The sequence below is a fragment of the Echeneis naucrates genome, chromosome 18 (assembly GCF_900963305.1).
Source record: "Echeneis naucrates chromosome 18, fEcheNa1.1, whole genome shotgun sequence".
Classification (NCBI taxonomy): Eukaryota; Metazoa; Chordata; class Actinopteri; order Carangiformes; family Echeneidae; genus Echeneis; species Echeneis naucrates.
The window spans coordinates 2,291,620-2,316,634 of NC_042528.1; the positions used below are offsets into that span (position 1 = coordinate 2,291,620).

Sequence of the window (25,015 nt, forward strand, 5' to 3'; positions counted from 1 at the left end):
GACGGACAGAGGAGGGATGGGGTATAAAGAAGAAAGAAGAAATGAGTTTAAAAGAAAAAAGAAAGGACGGGGGAGGAAACGGTATCGATCCGGGCAGTAAACAGATGGCCTGGATCGAGGAGGGATGAGATGGAAGAGTGATATTGATCCGAGGCAAAGAATGAGAGTTAATGTGCAGAGAGAGGAAGGGCGGCCGAAACGGGAAGAAGGAGGCGAAGGGAGGGAAAGCGGAAAGAGCGTGATGGAGGAAGGAAAATTTATATTTATTAACTTCAACTCCACTTTATACTGACGTGCTCACACAAAGTGACTGCTGCACTGTTGTGCTAAAACAAGCGCTCCACGTCCAGAATCTCCCGTCCAAACAGCCTCACTGTGCACCCAGCTTATTTAGAAAAATGATAAAGTGCAATGCTGTTAGCTACAATAAACTCTCAAATTTTCCCTCCTCATGCACAACCAGTCAGTTTTATTTCTTAAAACCTCTCGAACCAAAGCTTGTTAGTATAAACTGTCGTATCTGCTCTACATTTAACCGCTCCCCTAAAAATATTCATAATGTGTTTGTGCCGTTTTACAAATCCGTAAACCAAATGATTTTTAACAATCTCTTTTTGAGCATCACAAAGGGTTATTATTCACACACACGCATGGAAGATTTGATTTCGGCCTGCTGAAACTTTCGCTCTCATGAAACCTGAGTGAGACGAATATTGAGAAATAATATTGAACTTCAGCTGCTAAAAGCTTCGGTCTGTTGATCCAGTAAGTCAAAACGGCGCCGAACTGAGCCGCCCCGTTCTAACCAGGTTTGGGCGCACAGCGGAAATATGGAGGTGATTACATCACTTTTCATAAGTTATGATTCATGGAAAATTGTTGCAGGTCTCTGAAGGTGTTGTGCACTTGAAACTATCATGACTCAGAATTTAAGTGTTCTGCTTAAACGTACATCTTTCATGATAATAAATGAAAGACTACAACATAGAAAAATGTGTTTTTCATATATAAATATCACATTTAATTGGCCTTGTAATACTTTTTACAATACAATAATTATCTTTTTTTTTTTTCTGTGCACGTGTGCTGTGTGAATAAATTATCTGTGCGCTATTGTCTACTAAATTCTACTAATCCACTTTATCTTGACCTTTATGATTAAATGCTATGCTAATGGAAGACCAGCTACTTCAATTTCAGAGCTGAGTTACCATCAATTCACTTTCAACTAAAGCATTTTTATTCAAAATTCAGGATAGTGGATTAACAGTTTCCATCAGTAGAGAGTTAGAAACTCAATCAAACAGAATCGGTGTCCAAAACAAAACAAAAAAAGTTAGTGACAAAAACAAAAATTAGACAGCCAAGTTGTAGTTGTACGAAAATAAAATAAACAAAATACTGCGGATCCAACAACAGTGGCCAGATCATGCTTCTTTTGTTTCAAACCTTTTCCGTGTTTTCTCTGAAGATTTGTGCTTTTTTTCATAATAAAAACCACCTCAGTGTATTTTTACGTCTCTCTGTGGCATCCTTTCTGAGAGATCTGAGGAAAAATACAGACAATAAGAAAAAATGAAGTTTCCTCAGGGTCCAGGCGGGCTGGGCTCGGGCCATGGCTGAGAACGGTGACTGTGTCGTTGTGACATCACAAAGTCACAGCACCTTGTTTCAAAGCCCAGAATAAAGACTGGGAACATTTCTGATTACAGAAGCCAGACTTGATTTATAATCAACAGGCCACGGACACGTCCCCTAATACTTTGGGGGACATTTAATATCATCATCATGCCAAACTGAGCTGACTCATTCACATGTGGCGAAAACCTCATTAAGATTCTCCCTCCGGCGGCTCGAAGTGTCCGTGCAGTCTGACTGTATATTACTCAGTTGTGTGTAAACGCCGCGTTTCTGCTGCGATTCGAAACATTGAACCGTCACAAAAGCTTAGCCAGGCATTTGATTCTCGCTGCGGTCACTGAAGCAATCCTTTGTGTGCAATCTTGATAGTTTAGAGTAAAAAGGTCTCGTCGTCTTATCACAGGAAATCGGTGTTGTCTGATGAAGGCAAAACACAATTCAGTGGAGGGAAGACAGCACATTTGCTACAATACGTGAAGCCACTATTTCCAAATTTTCTGGAAATAGTATATATATATATATTTTTTTTTTTTGCCCTTGAAGGTCAAGATACTTTTGCTCTCTCTATGTGTTTAAATGTCGAGGTCAGGAAAACATCTATAGACCCCGCAGCTTCGAAAAGTGATGGTGGGAAAGATCTTGAAGAAGAGAGGTTTAAAAATAGGTCATGTTTTTTCATTTGTCTTCAGAAAGAAAGACCACAGCTTCTTATCTCCAATTTTGTCAGTTAACGCCGTTAAAATACCACGAAATGAGCATATTCATTTATATTAATATCACATAAACATCCATATGAGCAGGACGGATTTTGGTCGAGGTCTGGTCGTAGCAGGATTTTTAATATCCATAACTGTCAGCGCTGTTTGTAGGAGAGCGGCAGGATCCAGTTTACAGCAGCAATTATGCTCTGAACGAGGCTGTGGGGGAATGAGGAGAGGGCAGGAAAAGCCCCCACAGGTTGCCGTGGAAATCACTCATCTCCCATGACAACGACTCAAACCGATGAGTGTTTTCGTTTTTGCCTCCTTTTCTGTCTGCTTGCTGAAGGTGTGTGTGTGTGTGTGTGTGTGCACGCGCATCCCAAGCTGCATTGCAAATTCCAACGTTGAGGGACATAAAGACACACAACTCATATTCCTCATGCACACACACACACGTGCACACACATTTTTTTAATATCTTAAAAAAATTGAAATTTGTTTTCTAAAACCTGAAATAAAAATTGAATCTGAATTGCACATTAGGTCCTCAGAGAGACACACACACACACACACACACACACACACACACACACACCACATCTGATGTGTTCTAGTGTGGGTAGACAAGATTAAACAGCACTGTGTGATCATCAGGGATAATCACTAGCCACAACACACACACACACACACACACACTCCTCCTGTCTTTACTCTCTCCTTTTTCTGCCTCTTCCTTTCCTTTTCTTTCAGCTCATCTCTCCTCTCATCCTCCTCAGCTGCTCCACCCTCTGTCCTCTATCTCAAATAAAACCTTGACTGCTGATTAATAACAGCTAACCACGTCTGCACATAAAGAAAAGCGTCTATCTCTTCCTGGCTGAGAGACTTTAATATGTGTGTGTGTGTGTGCACGTGTGCTGATCAGCTCGTGTGTGTCAGGATTATGCAGCATCAGAGCCAGATTTGGTCCGTATGCTCCCCCACCTCCACCGGCAGCAGCAGATTATGTGTCCTTCAGCGCACAAACGTCACAGTCTGCAGCCAAAAACTGGATGATACACCAAAAACACACCAACATACAGACACAGAACGGCCAAACCTGAAGGTGTGTGTGTGTGTCTGTGTGTGTCTGTGTGTGTGTGTCTCTACCCATCTGGACTGCCATCAGAATCTGTCTCTCTTTTTTTTTTTTTTTTTTTTTTTTTTTTGCACATATCACTGGTTTGTGTGTGTCTATTAATAAACTCACAGAGGTACATGAGACAGGATGTGGTCGCCATGGTGCAAAGTCCGCCCACGCCTTGTTCTAAGTGTGTGTGTGTGTGTGTGTGTGTGTGTGTGTGTGTGTGTGTGTGTGTGTGTGTTTGGTCAGACCTTGTGTTTATGCACGACAGATGATGCCAAGCAGTTCCTTTTTCAAATCGTGCCTCTCAGTGTGTGTTACTTGCTGTTTCTTGCATAACACAAGTTTTCGGGCACAAAGGGCGTGACACACACACACACACACGCACAGACTGAACTTTGTGTTGCTCGTGTGCGTGTTTCTCATGAGTGTGTCTCCTTACATCCACAAACCGAAGGTTGACTCGAAAGTCGGGCTGTTGCCACGGCAACCCCGCGTGCCATTGCATTACCAAGTTTGAATGTCAGGAAGCAAGAAAGAGAAAATAATTGCGTGTTAATTACACACAACACCGGAGCGTCGGGTCAGTTCCCGTTTCCGAGTGATGCGGCTCCAGGTGGGCGGGGCTTAAGGCATCAGGATGACTCATCTGAGCGTGTCTTTGCGGTAAAATTTCCAGACGTCTGTCTCTGGATGTCGCACCTGTTTGAGAGTTGAGAGGATTTTTTTTTTCTAGAACAGTGACCTCCTGATGTGTTTGGTCGTGGGGGTGGATGTATCTGTTGAATGGGGTGCGTTTCTCTTGAAAACCAACGCACACAAATCATGTAGGTTATTGATTGGTTAAAACCAAGCTCAGTCAGTCAGACAGACACAAATGGCTGCACCACTTTCTTCTTCTCCTCTTCACTTCCTGTCCCCGGGCGTCCCTAATCTTTCCTATCTGCCCTCCTGTCTTGCCCCGTCACTTTGCCCCGCTTCCTGTCCCATCGCTTTCTCAGCCTGCCATCTGCTGGGGAAAAACCGTAACAACAGCAGCGTAACATTGACATTGAGGGAGCTTCATTTGGTATTCCGGCGGCGTCCGTCCAGGGACGGCGTGGCCTTGTGATTACAAAAACATGGCTGCATTTGAAAGGTCAGGGGGTTCAGTGTCTGCAACAGCCAGCGTGCGTCTGCTTTAATTAGCTGTGGCACAGACACACCTGAAAGTGTCTGTGCTGTTTCCAGTTACTCATGAATAACCAGCTGCTGCTCCATTGTTTGGGGAAAAACACCAGCTTTGTAGTCTTTACATTTACTATTTGTCCTTTTTTATTTTACACATCAACTTTAAAGCAGTCATTTTAATTGTTCTGCAACATTTAGAAAAATCTGAACCTCCTCGGTTCCTCTTATTAGGAGGAATCAGTAGTTTCTCTGATGTTTAATATCTCATAAATAACTGATTGCTCATCATTAAGAAAGAACTAGAAGCTTCACATCAAGTGCCGCTGTCTCCATTTTGAAAGCCAGAACTTTTACCGTCTGGTTCTGTCTGAGTTGCTGTGGGATTTTGGTGTAATGAGCACAGACTGCTGACGATAAAATGCGAGAATAATCTGATTTTTCAGGCTGATTGGATGGTGAAGAGTTGTTTTAGCCTACGCCTGCTTCACCTCGGAGTCGACAGAAAACTAACCCTGTTCATATTTTATTAACCTGATGAGGTCGAATTGTATTCTTTCAAAAGGCTCATTGTGTTTTCTGTTATTTTCCCACGGCTCTCCGAGTAGCCTGGAGTCCGCACACACAAAGACTGATACTTGAGTTTAAGGGAGGGGCTGCGTCGTTTTAGAGAAGTATTCGATCTGAATATGAGTCTGTCAGATAGGATCCACCTCGGGGTTACTTCTTTCTACTTCTGTGCAGGATTTCTAAAACAGAGTTTGGACTGGAAACACACTGTAGAAGACGAGTTTAGCTCTCCAAGAGCAAAGTCTGCAAGCCAAATGAAAATGCAGAGGATGCTTTTATCCGTCCCTCATCCTCGTCTTCTTCCCGATTTAAAGATTTTCTTTTTTCCCCAGCAGACATTTCAAAAATTACCTTTTTCCATTCTTTTTTCTTTTTAAGTGTCCCGGTGTCACCTAATTTTGTTTCAAGATCAATATGGCAACTAGAAGTTAATACGTTTCTAATGTTGAAACATATTAACTGAGACTTGACTAATGAAGTAGCGTGGCCTATGAATCCCCCATCAGGGGAGACACTGCAGCGTAAACAGCCCAGACAGAGACACCATGCCTGATTTCAAAGTCAGTTCACATCAATAGCTTTGCTCGATGACTCATTAAAGTTGCTAATGAAGCTTTTTGACCCGATTCTGAAATTATTTAACCGCAAATGATTTGGACCGGGGTGCTCGGGGAAGAAAAAAAAAAAAAAAAAACTTTTGGAAAGGAAGAGCGGCAGAGAAAAGAAAAAACAAAAAGACAGAAGGAAGCTGAGGGGGCGAGATTGAAGGATAGAGAGAGAGAGAGAGAGAGAGAGGTGGTGTCAGTGAGGGAGTCTGCAGGGAACAGCATGTTTCTGCTCATTAAAGACAGAATGATATGCCAACTGGAAGAAACGCACACACGCACACACACATTTGCTGTAATTTGCCTTGGCAGATGAGACACTGATCTGACACTGAAAGCAGTCTGATGACAGAGCGTAGGCAGCAGAGTGCACAGACACACACACACACACACACACACAGTGCATGCAGCCTGGCAGGACATGAGTTTGTGCAATCACAGCAACGTTTTCCTTTCAGTCATTCTGACATGGCCCCACTGAACGTGCACCAATCAGTGATTGGTGGATGTTTTCTGCACTGTTTGTATTTTAGGCCTTAAATCAATGAGGCAGGGGAAGCCTGTGTGTGTGTGTGTGTGTGTGTGTGTGTGTGTGTGTGTGTGAGCATGAGCATGCATGTCGCCGTCAGCAGTCAGACAAGTTCCTCAAGTTCTATTTATAGCCTGAAGGAAATAGGCTTGTTCTTTCATGACAACACAGACACACACAAGCCACTCCTCTTTGTCATGCAGGGAAGGGGAAGAGCTCATTTGCATGTTGCATGTTGTGTTTGTCTGTGACACACAAAGAGAGAGAGCGAGAGGGTGTGTGTTTGAGAAAGAGGTGTGTCCTGCAGCACACCTGAGGAGGTGTGGCTACCTTGCTCGGGAAGTTTGAGAGGGAGGAAGTAGTGTTGTATTGTTTTGAGGAACTGCTGGCGTGGAAGGAGAGTTTCAGCCGAGGTGGGGCGAGTAACAGAGAGAGAACTGAGAGAAAGTTCACGTAGAGAAAATGTTTTAGGGCAGTAGAAGAAGAAAAGGTGGGACGATGTAGACGAGAACAAAAAGTTTGTCTCAGTCAGCTTTGTCTTCACCTCCTGAAGCCATCCGACAGCAGCTCGTGCTCGGGGCCGTTCAGATCGATTTAGCAATCTTTAGCGAGGCTGTTGCTCATCAGGTGCTGGAAGCGAGCTCATCAGCGCGAGCCACCAGATGCTGGGGTTGTGTCGGTCCAGCGGGTGCTGCTTTGCGCCCCTGCTGCTCGGCTATGAGGAAGGAGGAGAGGGGGACGACAGCCAGCTGAGCCAGGATGACCAGCTGAACTCCACGTACAGCAACAAGCTGGAGGAGGTCAGTGTGTGACCCCCGACAGTGTTGTGGTATTTACGCTCTGGTCTTACATTTATCCAAATGGATGAAGCTGAAAACTCAAAAACTTTTTATTTAATCCCTGAAAAAAGAAATGGCTCCCACGTGGCTTTCATTCATAATGTGCGTACTGTGAGCGAAGTTCACTGTAACTCCCAACATTTGGTGCAGCTGTTTTCCACTCATACAGATGTTTGTCCTTCTAGTCTTGCATTTAAAAATTTGAAATTAGAATTTTAAATTGCATTTCTTCTGATTGAAGTCTTCTCACGTGTCACACTTGCCCTGCTTTTTTCACCAGCTTGAACTTGACGAGTCACTCGTCCGTCTGGGAAAAGGCATTGAAACCCAGACACTTGTTGATCGAGCGTTTACGCCGTGACCACCGAAGGTCAGCCGGCCGAGCACGACCGCGAGCGTTCATTTGTAGGATGGAGGTCGTCTGGCATTTGTGCGTCTGTGTTTGCGTGATTGTGTTGCCCAAAAAAAAAAAAAACCAGAAAGGAAAGAGTTGAATTAATCCAGTTTGTGTTCAGCTGTACTTCGGACTGTTTTTGCAGATGAGTAAGCATGTGTGTTAATGTGGCTTTGTGTGAATATCCACTTAACAGCTTTTTAAGCATGTGTTTGTGTGTGCGCATCAGGTCTACTGGGGATGATTGTTGTGATGTAATTAGTCCCGCTCTAATGAATACACTGATCTGTCTGACAACATCTCTCAGCTGGAGAGGAGAGGAGAGGAGAGGAGAGGACGCCATCGTAGGTGTGGCTGCAGTAAGAGTGCAAGCTGGTGTAGAATCTGACCTTCACATCAGTATATATCATGTTTATACACAGACACACACGCACACGTGTTGTTTGTTTTTCTGATATGCCTCCGCACAGCACAGCTAGTCATTCAGGAGGAAGCCGGACATTTTAATTAATTCCTCAAGCAGTCCACCTGGCTAAGAACACAATGCAGCATACAGAAACGGCGTGGAGGAGATGTGACGAGAAGGTCACGCACGCTCTTACATGTGCATGATAATGAGACCGCTGCACGTAAAGGAGGCAGTCCACAAACGGATGTGCTTTAGATGAGTTAGTTTTAATGAGGTGCAGATAAACAAGCGTGCTGTTTTGAATTCAGCATCCTTTAGTTTCCTAACACACACACACACACACATCTGTAATGTGCTGCAGAGATCCTTAAACGTATTATCATATTGAAATACTTAAATATTTAGTCTCATCAGTTTTGCATTTGGCTTTCAGCTGCTTCGCAGTAAGTCACAAGTTAAAGGTTAAGCAGTCAGACATTAGCTTCAGGTCGGAGGATTTGAACCAACAACCTTCTGGCAAAACAGCCGGCATCTTGTCGTTCGGCCTCACACTTTGATCAGAGAAACCTGAGCTGGGCCAAACTTCCTGTATGTCCTTGGGCTGTATCAGCGGTTGCTATGTCTTTAACTGCAAACAGTCTTGATTAGCTTCTTGACTGACAGTTTACCTCGTTGTTTCCGTGGCAACCGTATCTTATCCCCGGATTGGTCCAACAGAAGTGTTACACCTCTGCGTTATCTCAGGTAATTCAGTCAAAAGAGACCTTTACTCTTTCTTGTTTCAGCTTTTTATTATTTTTTATTTCTTCCTCCTTCCTCCGCCTCGTGGCATTGCCAGTTCTTTTGTTGATTCTCTTTTTATGTCGAACCTCCTGAGTTGCTGCTTGTTGTTGTGGCCTCGTCGCTGTCACAGCTCTGTTTCCTGTTCCCATCTCCTCTCACTAATGAGCCGTGCCATCAGGCAATATATCTTCTTTTTTTTTTTTTTGTTCCCACCATAAATTCTTTTCTTTTCTATATCCTCTTCTTCCTCCTCGCTTTCTCTCCAGCAGTGCGACAAAAGAAGATTTGCTGTGCCTCTGGATATAAAAAGCACATTCTCTTCAAAGAGAGAAACATGCACATGAATCTAGATGCATGTCATTGCGCCGCTATTAGGCCGTCTCACGAACACGCATGTACACAGACGCACAAACATGTAGCTGAGAAATGAGATTGTGATGGAGCAATGAATTTGATTTATCACCAGCTTGGTGGAGATGGACTTGTATTACTCCCCGTGTTCAGACATCCCAAGCCATTACCGCCAAGATAGAGAGGCCGAGGATTAAACAGAAAGAAAAAGATCAGTGAGAAGGAGCGAGACAAAGACAGAATTGTATTTAACAGTAATCATGAAACCAGTAGAGAGGCAGATAAACCGGAATAAAGGTTTAAGGAGGAAGTTGTAAAACGAGTATTGGATCGAAACCTAAAGATTTTATGTTTCCTGCTATAGATCCAAAATATCTGGACAAAAACTGTAAATATTTGATAAAGACAGATAAATAATGGTTCAATCCTCATTTATACAATAACCATTAAAAGTTTGATAAACCTAACGGAGCAAAGTTTTGATATAAAGATGATATTCAGTCAATCGTGTGTTTCAGCGATCATTCATTCAATGATCAGGTTCATGACATTTACATTCCTTCTTTTGTTTTTTGTTTTTTAGAAACGCACTTTCGCTTTCTCACTTTCACATTCTCACACCATCCGTTGAGCGGCGATAAGCTTGTAGGCTGTTGGTCGTTGGCATGCAGGTGGCGAACCTGCATGGCAATTTTCCCCCCTTGGGGCACATTTTCCATTTGTGCTCTGATCTGGAGACCATGCCAAGTTACTGCTGAGCCAGCTGCTCCTGTTTCGCCCCGTCTGGCCTGGAAGGTTTAGGAATTCGCAGCAGAAAAGTGTGTCGAGTGTGTCAAGTGTACTTGTGTCACAGAAAGCGGCAGACAGTTATTCTGAAGTTGTCGCCCGCTGATTTCATTTTATTACAGTGGAATCCAGCAACCTGCTGCTGACGTGGAGATAAAAACAGAACAAAAACAATGTCGTTTATGCTGTTTCTTTCTTGGGCTCTTCATGGTAGAGAGCTTTTATACTGTTGACACAATTCATGCCCAGGACAAAGCACAAAACTTTTATTTCCAAGAGGGAACAGTTGAAATGACAAAGAGACAGTCAACATTAAAAACCTGCTGCTCAAAGCCTTCCTCGGTATTTCAACATGCTTGATACATGTTTGCACAATGACAGACAGTTTACCTTTGCCCGTTTTACATTTTAAACGGCAGGTTGTGCAAGCTGGGTTATGACGTGAAGGATTTTGCGACTGTCACAATTCGGTCGGCTGATTCATGTGGTCGCAGAAAAGGCATTTTTCTTTGAGGCTTATACAGAAGAGCTGCAGGATTAATCATCTGTGTTGTGCGTGTGTAATCGTTTGGGAGAAACTTCCAGTTGTAACAGAAATATACTGGCTTTGTCAACACAAATCTGAGGATATGCTTACAGTAAATCTATTCCTGTCTTTATCGCTCCACATGTGTGAAAAACTCTGATACAGTTTGTTTCTGCCATAAAACTATGCAACAAATACCTGCGCGCACACACTCACATGGTGGCAAATAGTTATCTCATGGGATCATCACCCGCCTGTCATCAAGTCTGATCTAATAATGACTGCCGTCTCTGCCCGTGGTGATAAACTCAGCCCTCAGTAATGTGATCAGAGTCTTAAGACAGTATCTGTGTGTGCGGCTTTCACCTGGCCATGGGTATTCTCCCGGATCTCCATGACGACCACGCTCCTATCTCAAGTTGATTACCCATGGTGCATTTTGTGCTCTTGAGGCATGCACTCATAATCAGAGAGGCTGAAAGAACAAGTGCATGGTAAGCAGAGTCACGGATGAGGACGAATGCAAATAACAGCCGCCATGGTGGTGGAACCGTCGGGAGAGTTTCAGAAAAGCAAAGCACGAGACATCGAATGAAATCGTGCTTCCTGGCTGTGGGAGTCATTTCTGTGCCTACCTGCTGCCTCACCTCATCACTATTGTTCCATGATCTCAAGGCATTACCTCGGTGTGGCCTTATTCCCTTTTTCCACCAGACAAGTGCAGTATGTGCAGAAGGGCATGGAAAATATTTACATCAGTCAACTTCCCCTAAAATCTGATCATAAATTACTAACAGGGGTTTTCATAAGATCGCCGTGGAGTGTTTTTCCAAATGTACGAAAACAAGCCCTTCACAATCCAAACTGATCTTTCTGTGTGTGTGTGTGAACCCCCAGGATGAAGAGCTGTAACTTTAGTTATGTGGAGGATCTGGTTTTGCTAACGTTTGTCCCCCCCCCCACCCCCCCACCCCTTTTCTGTCTTCTTTCTTTTGACTTCACAATAGAAAAGTGTGAAGGAGGGAATCCTGTTGAAGCAGACCAGCTCCTTTCAGAGATGGAAGAGGAGGTACTTCAAGCTCAGAGGGCGGACACTCTACTACGCCAAAGACTGCAAGGTAGCTCCTAAATGACATACAGTAAGAATGATTCTCTTTGAAAAGCTGCTACAGACAGGATGAACAACATGTCTCTTTTTTTCCCGCCTTCGTTAGTCTCTGATTTTTGATGAAGTGGACCTTTCGGATGCCAGCGTGGCCGAAAACAGCACCAAGAACATCAACAACAGCTTCACGGTAAAACAACAAGCTTGGTTTTTATGTTTCAGCTGTTTTAACCTCAAAGTCCGAAGCTTCGGCTGCTTCAGACTCAGATTTTTAGCCTCTCTGAACCTTCAGCTCAAAGTGCTGCAGCGGCTACAAGTCTCGTCATGTTTCAGCATCATCAATGAAGTTGCAGATTTTGGCTGTAGATCAGCTGCTTTCTTTGGCCAGATGTTTTTGCCAATCCCTCTTTCTTCCCCTTCTCCTCAGGTGATCACTCCATTTCGCAAACTGATGCTGTGTGCTGAGAGCAGGAAGGAAATGGAGGACTGGATCGGCGCTCTCAAATCCGTCCAAAAATGGGAAACCTATGAGGTCAGTCTCCGCCTCCCCGTCAGTCCCCGTTCATCCCTCCACACCTTTTTTTTTTTTTTTTTATCCTGATGGCCAACGTCATTATAGACAGGAACAATCCACCTCTTTATGTCTTCATTTCTTCCCCTATCTACTTCTTTCTTCAGCTGTTTTCAAGCAGATTGATGCCGCTCATAAAACCCAGTCTGCCTTAATGGACTATAAAGGGAGCTGAAGACTGGATGCTGCTTTCCAAGCTCTAGTTTATGTTCTCTCATGTTTTAGTCTTCAACATTTAGCGTTTTAATTTATGTCATTGTCTTATCTGACTCAGCTGAATCCATCTTCTAAATCTGTTATCTGTCTGAAAAGAGAGAAAGATGGTTATGTTCTTCAGGGAGTTTGCTTTGACAGCTCTTGCCATCTTTCTCGGCTTTTCCATCCCGTCGGCTGATCGATCATGTCGTCTAAACTTCTTGTATGTTTCCCTCCTGAGGCCGCAGAGTTTAATATGTGCTGCTGATGTTGCTATCTTACCCTTGTGGCGATGTTTACTCGCTTCCTGTGGCTGTTTAGTACAGCATGAAATATATAAAGTCACCGGCCCGTCTTGTAATGTATCTCACTCCCCAGGCGTCCCTTTCGCTTTTCCACCTGTTCGAGCCAGTTTAACTTCTGCATGTTTCCCTCCCCCCAGGCCAGCCAGTTCAACATGGAGCATTTCTCTGGGATGCACAACTGGTACGCCTGCTCGCACGCCAGACCGACCTTCTGCAACGTCTGCAGGGAGGCTCTGCCCGGCGTCACCTCCCACGGCCTGTCCTGTGAAGGTGAAAAATGAGCAACACACTTTAAATTTGGTTGTTTGTTGTACTTGTTGACATTTTGTGTTTATGGTAGTTTATACTTGAAGAAATTAGAAACCTAAATTTATAAAAGAAACGTTGTAAACTTGTAGTTTTGAATATTTTAAGAGGCCCTCAGGTTTTTAGGCATCAGTTATTCTTTTAGTATAACAGCTTGTCCAACATTCATGTGTCCTCTGCAGTTTGTAAATTCAAGGCTCATAAGCGCTGTGCAGTTCGCTCCACCAATAACTGCAAATGGACCACGCTGGCTTCCATAGGAAATGACATCATCGAGGATGAGGAGGGGGTGAGTGACGGCGTTCAGTTTAAAAGTCACAGTATGATAAAAAAAGCACGCAGAGCGTGGCGTGTTAATATTTGTGATTAGCTCCTGGTGAGCTCTGAGTGCTGTTTTTGCCCCCCACAGGTGTCGATGCCCCACCAGTGGCTGGAGGGAAACCTGCCGGTCAGCGCCAGATGCGTGGTTTGTGACAAAAACTGCGGCAGCGTGCGCCGGTTGCAGGACTGGCGCTGCCTCTGGTGCAAAGCCATAGTAAGTGGGATTCATTTTAGCCTCCGTCTGGTTGCATCAGTGTTGGTATCTGTTTGGGACGTCGCTGCTAGCTCCAGTTCTATTTACGGAGGAAGAGGAAATTAAATGGAGCTGATGAATTCTCCGCTCGCAGAGTTTGACCTGATGGTCTGACTGCCTCCAGCAGATCCTGCTCAGCAGTTAAAAATGTTAAGTTTGGCCTTTACGGCTTCGCTATCTAAACCGCCATCAGCAAATTTCAGGTTGACCCAGAAAACACACTAACTGACAAGCTAACACTAAAGTTGCTCTGCTGGATGTTTAAATAGACAAATGTATTTATTTATGAGGGGTTGACCTGATTACTCTTTACAATGGCCTGAACAATGAGTTATGGCATTTTTAAAATGAAACCTTAACTATTTTTTTTATCGACACTATCTGCCTCATGATGTTCATATGAGTTTTGGAGAAATTCTCATTTGCTGAGTTCAAAGTGTCTCAGAAAACAATCTGTCACAAAGACAAATGTGTTGTTTTGTTTTGTTGAGTGCTAACCGCCCATGAAAACATAATCCAAAGTCCAAACCTCAGCGCACACACAGACGTCCACACAAATGAATCAGAGTGGTATTTGTGAAGGTTATTGAAGTGACGTTTTCTGGGTTTCAGAGGGATATAGTGATTTTTCTGCTCCTACCAAAATGTAGCTTTACTTAAGAAGCCACTGAGTCGTATATGTGTGTGTGTGTGTTTGTGTTTGTGCGCCCACCTGCAGGTCCACAGCAGCTGTAAAGAACAAATGGGAAAGGTGTGCCCCCTGGGTCAATGTCGAGTGTCAATCATTCCTCCTACTGCACTTAACAGCATTGACTCAGATGGTGAGACAACCTATTACACCTACACAGCACACCGGCACCTTTAACTGCACCTCTACGTCTCTGCTGTTGCACAAAGAGACATTTAAAAGGATATTTTCATTTTAAAATGCTCACTCAAAGCTTCTTTTTTTTTTTTTTTAGCAGAATTAGCTTCTATCCTGCTCCTACTAAGATTAGCTTGAAATCAGCTGCAGCTTTTCAGGAGCTAAAAATGTTTTCCCTTAAAGAAACAAGCCAAACCTTCCTTTTTTTTTTATTTATTTCTCAGGCTTTTGGAAAGCCACCTCAGCATCGTGCTCCAGCCCACTCCTCGTCTTGGTCAACTCCAAAAGTGGAGACAACCAGGGGGTGAAGTTCCTCCGCAAGTTCAAGCAGCTCCTCAACCCAGCTCAAGTGTTCGACCTGATGAACGGAGGACCGGAGCTCGGGTACTTCACCTTTTTTTTTCAGGACATGCTTTAGTACTGCTGCCTTTTTTGTCTTTTTCTTGACATCTGCTTCTTTCTCTCCTCACCCCTTCCCTCCCTCCCGTCCCCTCCCGTCCCCTCCCGTCCCACTCGCTCCTCTTCTCAGCCTGCGCCTTTTCCAGAAGTTTGTGACGTTTCGTATCTTGGTGTGCGGAGGAGATGGCAGCGTGGGCTGGGTGCTCTCCGAGCTGGATAAACTCAACCTCCATAAACAGGTGAGAGCGACGAGGAGGAGGAGGAGGACGGAGGGGATGATGATGATATAATACTGTGGAGAACGCCGAAGGGCAAGAGGAACAGAGCAACCAACCCATTTATTCCAACGTCTGCCTGCTCCGTTCAGAGGAGGTTCACAGAATAAATCTTTTGGCACGTCTTATAGCTGCCCGGTGTCTTGAAATCCAAAATAGATATTCACAATTATAAAAACTGAGCATTTGGTTGTCACGTCTCCAAACATCTAACCATATTCAGATTGTATCCTGAAGTGGTTTGGGTTAATTTATTAATGCCATTGAATTAATCAGGATTCATGTTTTTTATATATCAGCTTCTAATTTAGAGAAATAAACTCCATTTTAAATCAGTCATGTCAGATTAGTCCAGTTAAACAGTCTCTGATGTTTCTTTATGAAAGAAAGGAAGTTAGAAAGAATTTGAAGTTGGTGAAGTTGTTGTTTTTCTTCAGTTTTCCTACATCTCTCAGCAAAGACTTTAAAAATGCATCTGCAACTTGATTGTGATCCAAAATATCAGCGTAAGGAAGGCGACTGTATCCTTTAGTGCGTCTGTGTAACTTTTCTTAAACGCAATCCAAGTTCAGCTGCTATTTTATTAATTTGGCAGGTGCGTTTGATGCAATTCATCGATACGTTGATATTCTTGCCTTTTGTCGGCAGTGCCAGCTCGGCGTGCTGCCTCTGGGCACAGGAAATGACCTGGCTCGTGTTCTGGGCTGGGGAGGCCTCTGCGATGACGACGCCCAGCTGCTGCAGATCCTGGAGAAGCTGGAGAGAGCTACCACCAAAATGTTGGACCGGTAAGACCGGAAGAAGCAGCTCGCGTTCAACACTCCAACTGCTGCCGTCATCATTACTTACCGTGTAAACAGTCCCAGTTTGAGAATCAGGTGTGAAATTAGAAGACAAGAAGCGACTGACATGAAAAATAGACAATTCAAACTTCAGATTGAGTTTTATCTTTTTTTATGGTGCGTTGTGAACTGTGACCTGTTCACCCGTTCTTCACTCAGCCGTCATAAACGGGAGAGGCAGAACTAAGAGGGAGGAGACGTCACTGCGGTCTAGTAAAAGTTAAACGCTTACTGGAATGTGAAATTCCGTGCCTCACTAGACTTAAGAAATGTGTACGATGTTGCGAAATCGTTAGCTGTTGCCAGTTTCATCATCTTCCTGGTCTGGCAACACTTCCGTATTTATATTGATGCAAGAAAATTATAAGAGTTCATTATGACTCCACAGGCTTTCTTATGTTTTCCCCCACAAGCCTGAAAATGAAAAGCTTTTTCTTCTTTTGCTCTTTTAAAAGTCAACGAAAGTCAACAGGCGGCGTATACTTTCTCAAGGTTTTGGGAAGCTTAGTAACACCAAGGCTAAAGCTTCCCGTGGCAGGGCCGGTTTATTCTGAAAAGGTTTGATGTGTGTCAGATGTAAGTTACAACAGCCTGACGATGTGTTTATCACAAACATGTTAGAGGTTCACCGGTCCAGCTCAGTTTTTAGAGATTATGATAAATCAGAAAAGTTCAAATAGTGTAAGCGTTTGCGTGAGTTCAAGGATTAAATGCGTTCCTCAAACGAGGTTAAACATTATAGCAAAAGGAATTCTTTGCCCTTATCTTGAGCCGTTATCCGCAGAAAAGGACATGAAGAGAAGTTGCTGGATCTCAATCTGATCATGTGATAGTAAAGTCTTTTTATCGTTTGCTCGACACCAATGTGTGTGTGTGTGTGTGTGTGTGTGTGTGTGTGTGTGTGTGTGTGTGTGTGTGTCAGATGGAGTGTGATGACATACGAGGTGCCCACCATCAATAAACACACACCGACCGTGAAGGAAGACAACGGCCTTGATTCTCCTCTGCAGGTAGATCTCCACAACTTTTTGACGAGCTTGCATAAAATCGAATTTCTCCGGCGTCACGATGATAATTTGACCTCGGACGATCAATCAGCAGCTCGGAGGCCAAACGGTGCATCTGCACGGTTAAATATCTAAAACCAAGCTCACTGCCATTTGGGTTAAGTCTAAATGCTGATTCAACCTAATGTGGCAACAAAATCCTGCACTGCAGCTCCGCAGATTTTTTGTTTTTAGCACCAAGCTCTTTTATTTCTTTGGCTCTGAGTGCAGATTGTTTTAATCCTCTTGTTGATCTGAACTGTTGATCTAACGTCATTAGTGGTTACGCTGTGTTTTGTTTTGTTTTCCAGATTTCGTACTCAGGATGTCGCCTATTCAGGGTTAGTTTGGGCTTCTCTAAATGAAACTCTTTTTCCTTTTCCGTCAGGTCCACATCACTCAGTATGCAGACTCCGTGGCCTCCCACCTCGCCAAGATCCTGGACTCGGACAACCACAGCGATGTCATTTCTTCTGCCAAGTACGTGTCTTTTAAAAAAAGAAAAGGGAAACAGGGACAGGAGAAGAGAGGGAGATAGAGGTTGGAAAGAAGAGGAGGAGGGATGACGAGGAGAAGAGTGTGTCAGGTCAATGGGTATTGATTTTTATTTATTTTTTTTAGCTTTGACCTCATATCTGGACAAACACACACACACACACACACACACACACACACACACACACACACACACACACACACTCAGTGGGGACGGTAAGTGAAAGAGACGGAGGAATTAGTATTTAGGAGTCATATTCCTCCTTCAGCGGAAGTCCACCTGCCACGGGGACTCGAGGAGACGCTTCCAAGCACTTTTTATTTTTCTTTTAATCCAAACATAACACCAGTGTTGTCAGACAGAGGACTTTTGTCGTCCCAACAGTGGAATTCAAACAGGTTTCCATGAGCGGAGGGTCGAATGAAACACTCAGCAGATGGAGAGAAATCGCTCCAAAAAGAAGCAACATAAAAACTTAATTTGTGAGAACCCAACATTCATTTGGACTGATTACATTTTGGTTATAATACACGTTCTCAAAAGTCATCTTTATTAATATTGAATGAATCTGGACAGACTTGGATGGAAATTTTCTAAAAATATAATATAATTCTATCCATTTTACTGAATTCAATAAATTTATTACACGTTACAATTGTTGAATTAAATCCATTTAATATAATAATTTTGTTCAAATGTTATTTAATTGCATGAATTGAATAAATTAAACTGATTAATTCATTCAAATTAATCAGAGTAATAAAAATAATTTGCTTTTAATTTGGCTCCTTTTGTGTATAAATACACGTAATAACGGATTTCCTCACTAAAATCTCAAGAAGAGTCTAAACAAACTGAGTCAGTCACAGCAGTCTCTATTTTTACTGCCTGTCCTAGAAATATTACATTTACTGGAGTTACTCACTTAATATCTTCAGAATATAAAACAGATTTTGGTGCAGATGTTTAATATTATCTTATAATTTGAACTTACTGTGATGAATCTGTTGTCTTTCTGCCGGCTCAGACGCTGAAGGAGCATTAAGTTATTTAAGATGCTTTTAAACACGAACAAAGGATGAATAAATGTTTTTTTATTAAATAACAGGAAAATATTTAGCACAGCAAACAGAAAGGTGGCCGTAGACTAAAGGATTGTATTTCATGTTCTTACATTGGGAGCTGATTCATTTCTGTAAACGAATATTAAAGTTTAAATTTAGTTTTTTAAGCAGCGGTACTATGCTTATCAGCATAAACACAAATGTTGACAACCATTTGAACTATTTCTTATAATTTTAATAAGATGAAATCATCTGGATCTTCCTGTCTCAAGTTGAAAGACATTGGAGCCTCATTGGAGTCAAATATCTCATTTCCATTTGTGTAAATTGGAAGTAAAGTCACACGCGAAGGCTTTTAACAAACGAGGCACGTGTTCTTTTGGAGCAGCATACATTTTTTTTCCCAACATTTCCTAAATGCACGAGGAGAGCGTGAGTGTGCAGAAACCTCCCTGCTGAGTCACACAGCAGCGATATCACAGCTGTGAGTAAATAGTCAGTGTGGAGGCGACGCAGCTGACAGGCAGGTAGGCGGTGATGAAACAAAAGTGTGCGTAAAGCCTCCAAACACGGCGAAATAACCAAATCGTTTTAAAAGATAACGCTTTCCATTTTCCACCTTCATCCCTCTCCTGCTTCTCCTTTGTGCGCTCTCTCTCTCGCCAGGTTTCTATGTGGGACAGTGAATGATTTCGTAGCGGAGGTGGGGAAGGCGTACGAGAGAGCCACCGAGAACAAGGAGGAGGCAGATGCGATGGCAAAGAAGGTAAATGGTGGTGTGTGCGTTATATAAGAGCTTGTATAACACTAACTGGTGGGTGTGTGTGTGTAAATAATAGAGAGTGGAAAAAGAAATAGCTGCAGAAGGTTCAGTGCCACCGTTCCCTCCTATTATTCTCCTGTGCCTTCGGCGCTCCATTTTTTTATTTTATTTATTAATGCCACTTTTTCAGAAGAGTTTGGAAGAGACGCTGATGCCGCAGGACTCAACATGACGATGGGTTTTATAAGACGGGTGGAAAAAAGTGGGGTAAAGTGGCTCCCCTGGCCAAAAAGCTGCTTTCACTGTGTGATCTGGATCTGGGAGATGATGTCCAATAAAAGCAGTTTATGGCGCAGCCGGCGTTAACAGCTCACTTCTGTCATCAGATCTCAGCATACAAAGTGAGATAGGACTCAAGGACTTGAGCAAACACGGTGTATTTTAGGTCAAGGACGCTTCGGGACAGAGTTTGACCTCTAACTGTCTGCTGTGTGCGTTGACTCACACATGAATTTGTGCTTTTATCCAAGAAAATGAATCCATTAGATGATTTTTCGAGCTTAAAGTTTTATTCAAATGGAGGGAAATGGATTTGGAAGGGTGAAATTGGCAGAGTTCCCCAAAAGTTCCCCAAAGTTTGAAAATGCAGCGATTCACTGATTCTTTTTTTTTTTTTTTTTTATATAAAAAGGCTTCTGGATTTCCAAGTATGAAAGAGAAAGTCTTTCTGCCCAGTAGACATGAACTCCACCAAACTGTCCTGTCAGAGCGCTTTGAGCTCCGTCTGACTTATCCCACTTTTTCAAAAATAATGACACACTTTCCTGACACACAGTGAGAAATTTTCATAATGCCTCCGCAAGTAAAAGACCTCAATGCGCTGAAAAAGAGCGGGGGCTTCAATTTCATGCTAGGTTCAGGTGTTGTGAGCTGTATTTTCACTTCTGATGTGAATAAGGAAGCTGTAAAAATAAACCTAATGTCTCTCTGTTCCCGTCTCAGTGTGCGCTGCTGAACGAGAAGCTCGATTCTCTCGTTAAGGCCTTAAGCGAGGAAGCGGAAGCCCAGGTAATAAAAACAGCCGTTATCATCACTGTGCAAGTCAAAAGTGTTATTCTAAAGCTTGATTAATGACACAAAAGCAGGTTATGTCACAGTTAAGATATAAATTAAAGGGATGATATGATGATATTTACTGCTGAAATGATACATTTGTTTATTCAAGGTGGTAAAATAAAGCTGAAATTTCTGAGGCCTATTAAAATAACGAAATTACACAACTTTGAGGGCATAAAAGTGTTTTAATCCAATAGTTTAGATTTGATTTAAAACAAATGGTCATTAATGTGTTTTTCCTGCTGGAGCTTTTGTCTCCTTTCATACTTTTTACAAGTTGAAGCTGAAGACTATTGTTTTTAAGAAACTCTATAAATATGATTTCAGCCTCCTCAATATAAAGAAAGCCGATGTATATTTTATGGCATAAATAAAATATGGATAACCTCATCCTGTAAATGCCGCCTTCCTTATTCAGAAATAAGAAGGAGAGAAGATTTCACAGCAGTAGAGTGCTCCACAGGGCAGGGAGATAAAAAATGTATGTATGAGCAGAGTTTTCTGGTAAAATATTGCTGCCTCGGTCGTGCTGGAGGCTTAAAATGAAATAAATCTGATGGGGGTCGTCACTTAGCCGAACAAAAAAGGTCACTTCACAGGAAAATACCAGAGGATGTTTCCCACCTTTTCTTTTTTACTCTCTTGTCATCCAGGTGGTGCCAGCAGGTTCGGCGCCGAGCCAGGAGAGCGGCGGTTCGAGCCCGGGCGAGAGCGGCGGCGAGTCGGGGACGGAGGGGAAGACGTACCGGTCGAAGGAGCAGCTGATGCTCAGAGCCAACAGCCTGAAGAAAGCGCTGAGGCAGATCATCGAACAGGCCGAGAAAGGTAAGAAAAAAAAAAAAAAAAAGGCCGGTCGACCTCATGTCGCTGACGCCAGCAGTTTGCCGACCGTTTCTCGTCTTTTCAGTGGTGGATGAACAGAACCGACACACGCAGGTCCAGAGGATGCCGTCCTCGTCCTCCATCAAAAGAGAAAACAGCGAGGAGCTGAAGGACGCTGAGCCGCGTAAGTGTCTCTTCAGTCTGAGCGCTCGAAGCGAAGAGACAAACATGAGACAAACACGATGCTGTTTTAAAAACTCAAACCTCCACATTTTCTTCACGAATAAACGACAGAGGAGAACGTAAAATGCAAAAATTGCTCATCTTAGAAGCATTTCTTATGTCAGATCTTCCCTTTTTACCCATCATGCCTCCTTCCAGGTCAAGGAGGCCTAAGCCCCACCCCCACCATCGTCCTGGAGAAACCAGAAAGCCTGAACGCCGTCACCTTCAGCGAGGACTCGGTGTAAGTCTGCGTGGACACACGTCTGTGACTGTTTCCAGTTTTGCTCTTCTGCTGTGATGTTTTACGAGAAGCTCTCATTTGCAGACAATGTTCAGAGAAGTGCGTGATGAACAACTACTTCGGCATCGGCCTGGACGCCAAGATTTCCCTGGAGTTCAACAACAAGAGAGACGAGCATCCCAAGAAATGCAGGCAAATACTGAACCGCTTTACTGAAAGATAAAAAAAACGAGGCTGTGTTTGGAGTATTTGTCTAGAAACCCTAAAACATATTTAACATAATCTTAAAAGGTCACCTCGACTCGCTGAGGAATTCATGTCTGTGACGACATTTAAGCTTTGATGTAATGAACCTCGCTGCCGTCTCGTCCCGCAGCAGTCGCACCAAGAACATGATGTGGTACGGAGTGCTGGGAACCAAAGAGCTGGTCCAGAAGACCTACAAGAACCTGGAGCAGAGAGTTCAGCTGGAGGTCAGGCCCACATTTCTCTGAAGCAACCAGCTGCTCCAGCAGCCTTTTCTCTCCCGTCCTGAATCCTCTGACTTCCTGTCCTCAGTGCGACGGCGTTCCCATGTCTCTGCCGAGTCTGCAGGGCCTGGCTGTGCTCAACATTCCCAGTTACGCGGGCGGCATCAACTTCTGGGGAGGCACCAAGGAGGACAACGTGAGCTGGAGATTTCCTCACACGATACTTAAGTGATTTCACATTGAGGGTGTTTGAGGCTAAAAAGGCTCCTCCGCTCTCTCGTACGTTCAGAACTTCGGAGCTCCGTCGTTCGACGATAAGAAGCTGGAGGTGGTGGCCGTGTTCGGCAGCATGCAGATGGCCGTTTCCCGGGTCATCAACCTGCAGCACCACCGCATCACACAGGTACGCGTCGCACACACGTCATGATGGATGCATCTTTTGGGGATTTCAGCTGTTGCTTAGTCTCCAGTCGTTACGTCTCTTTGCTCCAGGTAATATTTATAAGCAACAGTTTTAGAGGATGGCGGATATTGTTTATTTAAAAACGAGCTGCTTTCTGCTCTGCTGCGTCGCAGTGCCGTCAGGTGAAGATCACCATCCTGGGGGAGGAGGGCGTTCCCGTGCAGGTGGACGGAGAGGCTTGGATCCAGCCGCCCGGCATCGTCAAGATCGTCCACAAGAATCGGGCGCAGATGCTGACCAGGGATCGGGTAAACTCCGACTCCGACGGTTTGTTTGACTGTGTGTGAAAACATTCCAGAAAAAGCCTGAAGCCGTCTCTGTCTGCGCTCCCCCAGGCCTTCGAGAGCACGCTGAAGTCGTGGGAGGACAAGAGGAAGATTGACAGCTACCGAGCCAGCAGGCCCCGCCTCAACTCCCAGCAGTCCATGGAGTACCTGACCGAGGAGGAGTGCGCTCAGGTCCAGCAGCTGGGCATGGTGGCCGACTCGCTCATCAACAAGTACGTGCGTCTGAGCTGGTTAAAACACAAAGAAAGACGAGTGAAAGGCCCAGAAAGGAAGGAAAGATGATGCTTGTTCAGCCTCCCGACTGATGTGTGACGGCGTGCTGAGATTTCTTCATCCCACCGCAATCAGCCGGCTTATTTGCTCAGTTTTTCAGACGAGCCCTTTTATCTCAGTTTTTTTTTTTTTTTTTTTGCACACTTCGTGTCCCTCTGAAGACTTTCGGAGCTCATCTCATTTCGTCTGCTTTATTATGATCTCTTTTCAGGGTGATAAATATTTTAATTACACTTGTAAATTCATCTCACGGTCGGGGGAAAAGATCCCATTTCCGAGGACAGGCATCACACAAAGCGCTGGGTTTATTTTGAACTTAAGGTGGATTTTCTGACTTCGTTTAAAATGCACTTCATTAAAAACAAACTAAAAGCTGTTTCAGAAAAAGGGAAAGGGAATCATCTCCATAATTATCCCCCTTTTTCAGCTTGTTGAAATAATAATTACAGCTCTTTCATGTTTATGATTTCCCTCCTTGCCCCCCCACCAGGATTCGCGAGGCAGCCAAGACCCACAAACTGGTGGAACAAGAGTTGGCACATGCTGTCAACGCCACGGCCCTGGTGCTCACCGAGGCCAAACTGTCCAGCCCCGAGGTAGGACACCCTGGAAGGAAGGGGGGGGGCAGAAGATATTTCATTGTGTTACTTGTCACGTTTCCCAATCTTCTTTTCTCTGAGTCGGCTACGATTTCACGTCGTCACGTCAAGTTTTCACTCGTTTGCCTGCTAAATAATGTGTGTTTTGTAGCTGAAGAGGCAGTCAGACAGTCACAGAACCGGCTCTGCTGGTCTCATTCAGACTCATTCAGAAAAAAATGACGCTGTGAAATCAAAATACGGAGTCGGGAATGAGAAGAAATTGGGATTTTGGTTAAACATTAATGAGCTAAATGTAAAAATAAAACTGTAAAATGGTCAGTTTATTCATAACGAATTCCATGTAGTCATAATTTAGTTTTCAACTTGTACATATATATATATATATATTTTTTTTTTTTTTTTTTGCTGCAGCTGCAAGAAAAAAGAAAAACACCCCACTTTTATTATAAATGTTCAGATTATTATCACAGTCATGTTTAATATCCTCACTTTGTGTCCGTTCAGTGTCTGAGCCGCAGCACAGCCGTGGAAATCGTCAACAGCAGTAAAGTTCTGCAGGTGGAGACCAGGATGCTGCTCGACGGAAAACTACTCGTACGTCTTCTCTCTCTGAGGCCTCGAGGTGTCGCGTTTCAGTTTCTGTTTGCTGAAGCTTCGCTCGCCCGTCCTTTAACAAAAGCCCTGTTGTGGAGACATACTTATCTGCTCTGCTTTTGCTTGGATGCTGCACAGACTTTATCACGCTGACAGTTTTTATCTTGGCTTCTTAAACACTGGATGTTATTGGATACAGCAGCACACAGACTCCATTAGCATCATATGCAAACGATTTTTACCAGGAAAGTGATGAGTAACGCTCAGGATGTCAAAATGTGCAGAAAGTCACAGATGGAAGATCTGAATCATTTATCTGCGTAGATGATGAGAACCAAAACCTTGTTGTGCTCTTCCTCAGTCGGAGTGTCCGGAGGAAGAGGAGCTCCGGTCGACCCTGAACAGCCTCAGCGCCGAGCTGCACAAGCTGGACGACATCCACTGGATCTGCCCGCTCATGCAGTGCTCCGAGGAGGTGCTTCCTCCTTCCACCTTTTTTTTTTTTTTTATTATTATTTTTTAGATCCTTTACCATCTCTGCGTCTTTCCTAGGACTCGGGGAGGGGCAGCAGTAAGAGCAGCAGCAGCATGAAGCTGAAGATCATACCCAAAGTGAAGAAGGAGAGAGAGAAGCTCCACAAGCAGAAGTCCAACAGCTCTCTGTCAGGTAAGCGGCTGAAAAGACGGCCGGC

At 43.8% G+C, this 25,015-nt stretch overlaps 1 protein-coding gene across 3 annotated transcripts in view; it reads left to right on the forward strand.

Moving 5' to 3' along the window:
* LOC115058474 (diacylglycerol kinase delta) overlaps positions 1-25,015 on the forward strand; it is a 44,041-nt gene that overhangs the window by 15,695 nt on the left and 3,331 nt on the right. Inside the window, exons 1-28 of one of the 3 annotated variants that reach the window (XM_029525807.1) lie at positions 6,722-7,136; positions 11,432-11,542; positions 11,639-11,719; positions 11,957-12,061; positions 12,738-12,870; positions 13,089-13,195; positions 13,316-13,441; positions 14,199-14,301; positions 14,570-14,729; positions 14,875-14,983; positions 15,668-15,807; positions 16,784-16,871; positions 17,296-17,387; positions 19,134-19,233; positions 20,233-20,298; positions 21,000-21,171; positions 21,254-21,352; positions 21,550-21,634; positions 21,719-21,826; positions 22,011-22,107; positions 22,193-22,300; positions 22,394-22,507; positions 22,681-22,815; positions 22,903-23,066; positions 23,618-23,723; positions 24,234-24,323; positions 24,685-24,798; positions 24,876-24,990. In XM_029525807.1, coding sequence (XP_029381667.1) covers positions 6,999-7,136; positions 11,432-11,542; positions 11,639-11,719; positions 11,957-12,061; positions 12,738-12,870; positions 13,089-13,195; positions 13,316-13,441; positions 14,199-14,301; positions 14,570-14,729; positions 14,875-14,983; positions 15,668-15,807; positions 16,784-16,871; positions 17,296-17,387; positions 19,134-19,233; positions 20,233-20,298; positions 21,000-21,171; positions 21,254-21,352; positions 21,550-21,634; positions 21,719-21,826; positions 22,011-22,107; positions 22,193-22,300; positions 22,394-22,507; positions 22,681-22,815; positions 22,903-23,066; positions 23,618-23,723; positions 24,234-24,323; positions 24,685-24,798; positions 24,876-24,990 — 3,166 coding nt within the window. In that variant the 5' untranslated portion in view covers positions 6,722-6,998. Of the gene's footprint in view, positions 1-6,721; positions 7,137-11,431; positions 11,543-11,622; positions 11,720-11,956; positions 12,062-12,737; positions 12,871-13,088; positions 13,196-13,315; positions 13,442-14,198; positions 14,302-14,569; positions 14,730-14,874; positions 14,984-15,667; positions 15,808-16,783; positions 16,872-17,295; positions 17,388-19,133; positions 19,234-20,232; positions 20,299-20,999; positions 21,172-21,253; positions 21,353-21,549; positions 21,635-21,718; positions 21,827-22,010; positions 22,108-22,192; positions 22,301-22,393; positions 22,508-22,680; positions 22,816-22,902; positions 23,067-23,617; positions 23,724-24,233; positions 24,324-24,684; positions 24,799-24,875; positions 24,991-25,015 lie in introns of those variants that run through there. The other 2 variants (XM_029525806.1, XM_029525805.1) reach the window with 2 other exon arrangements.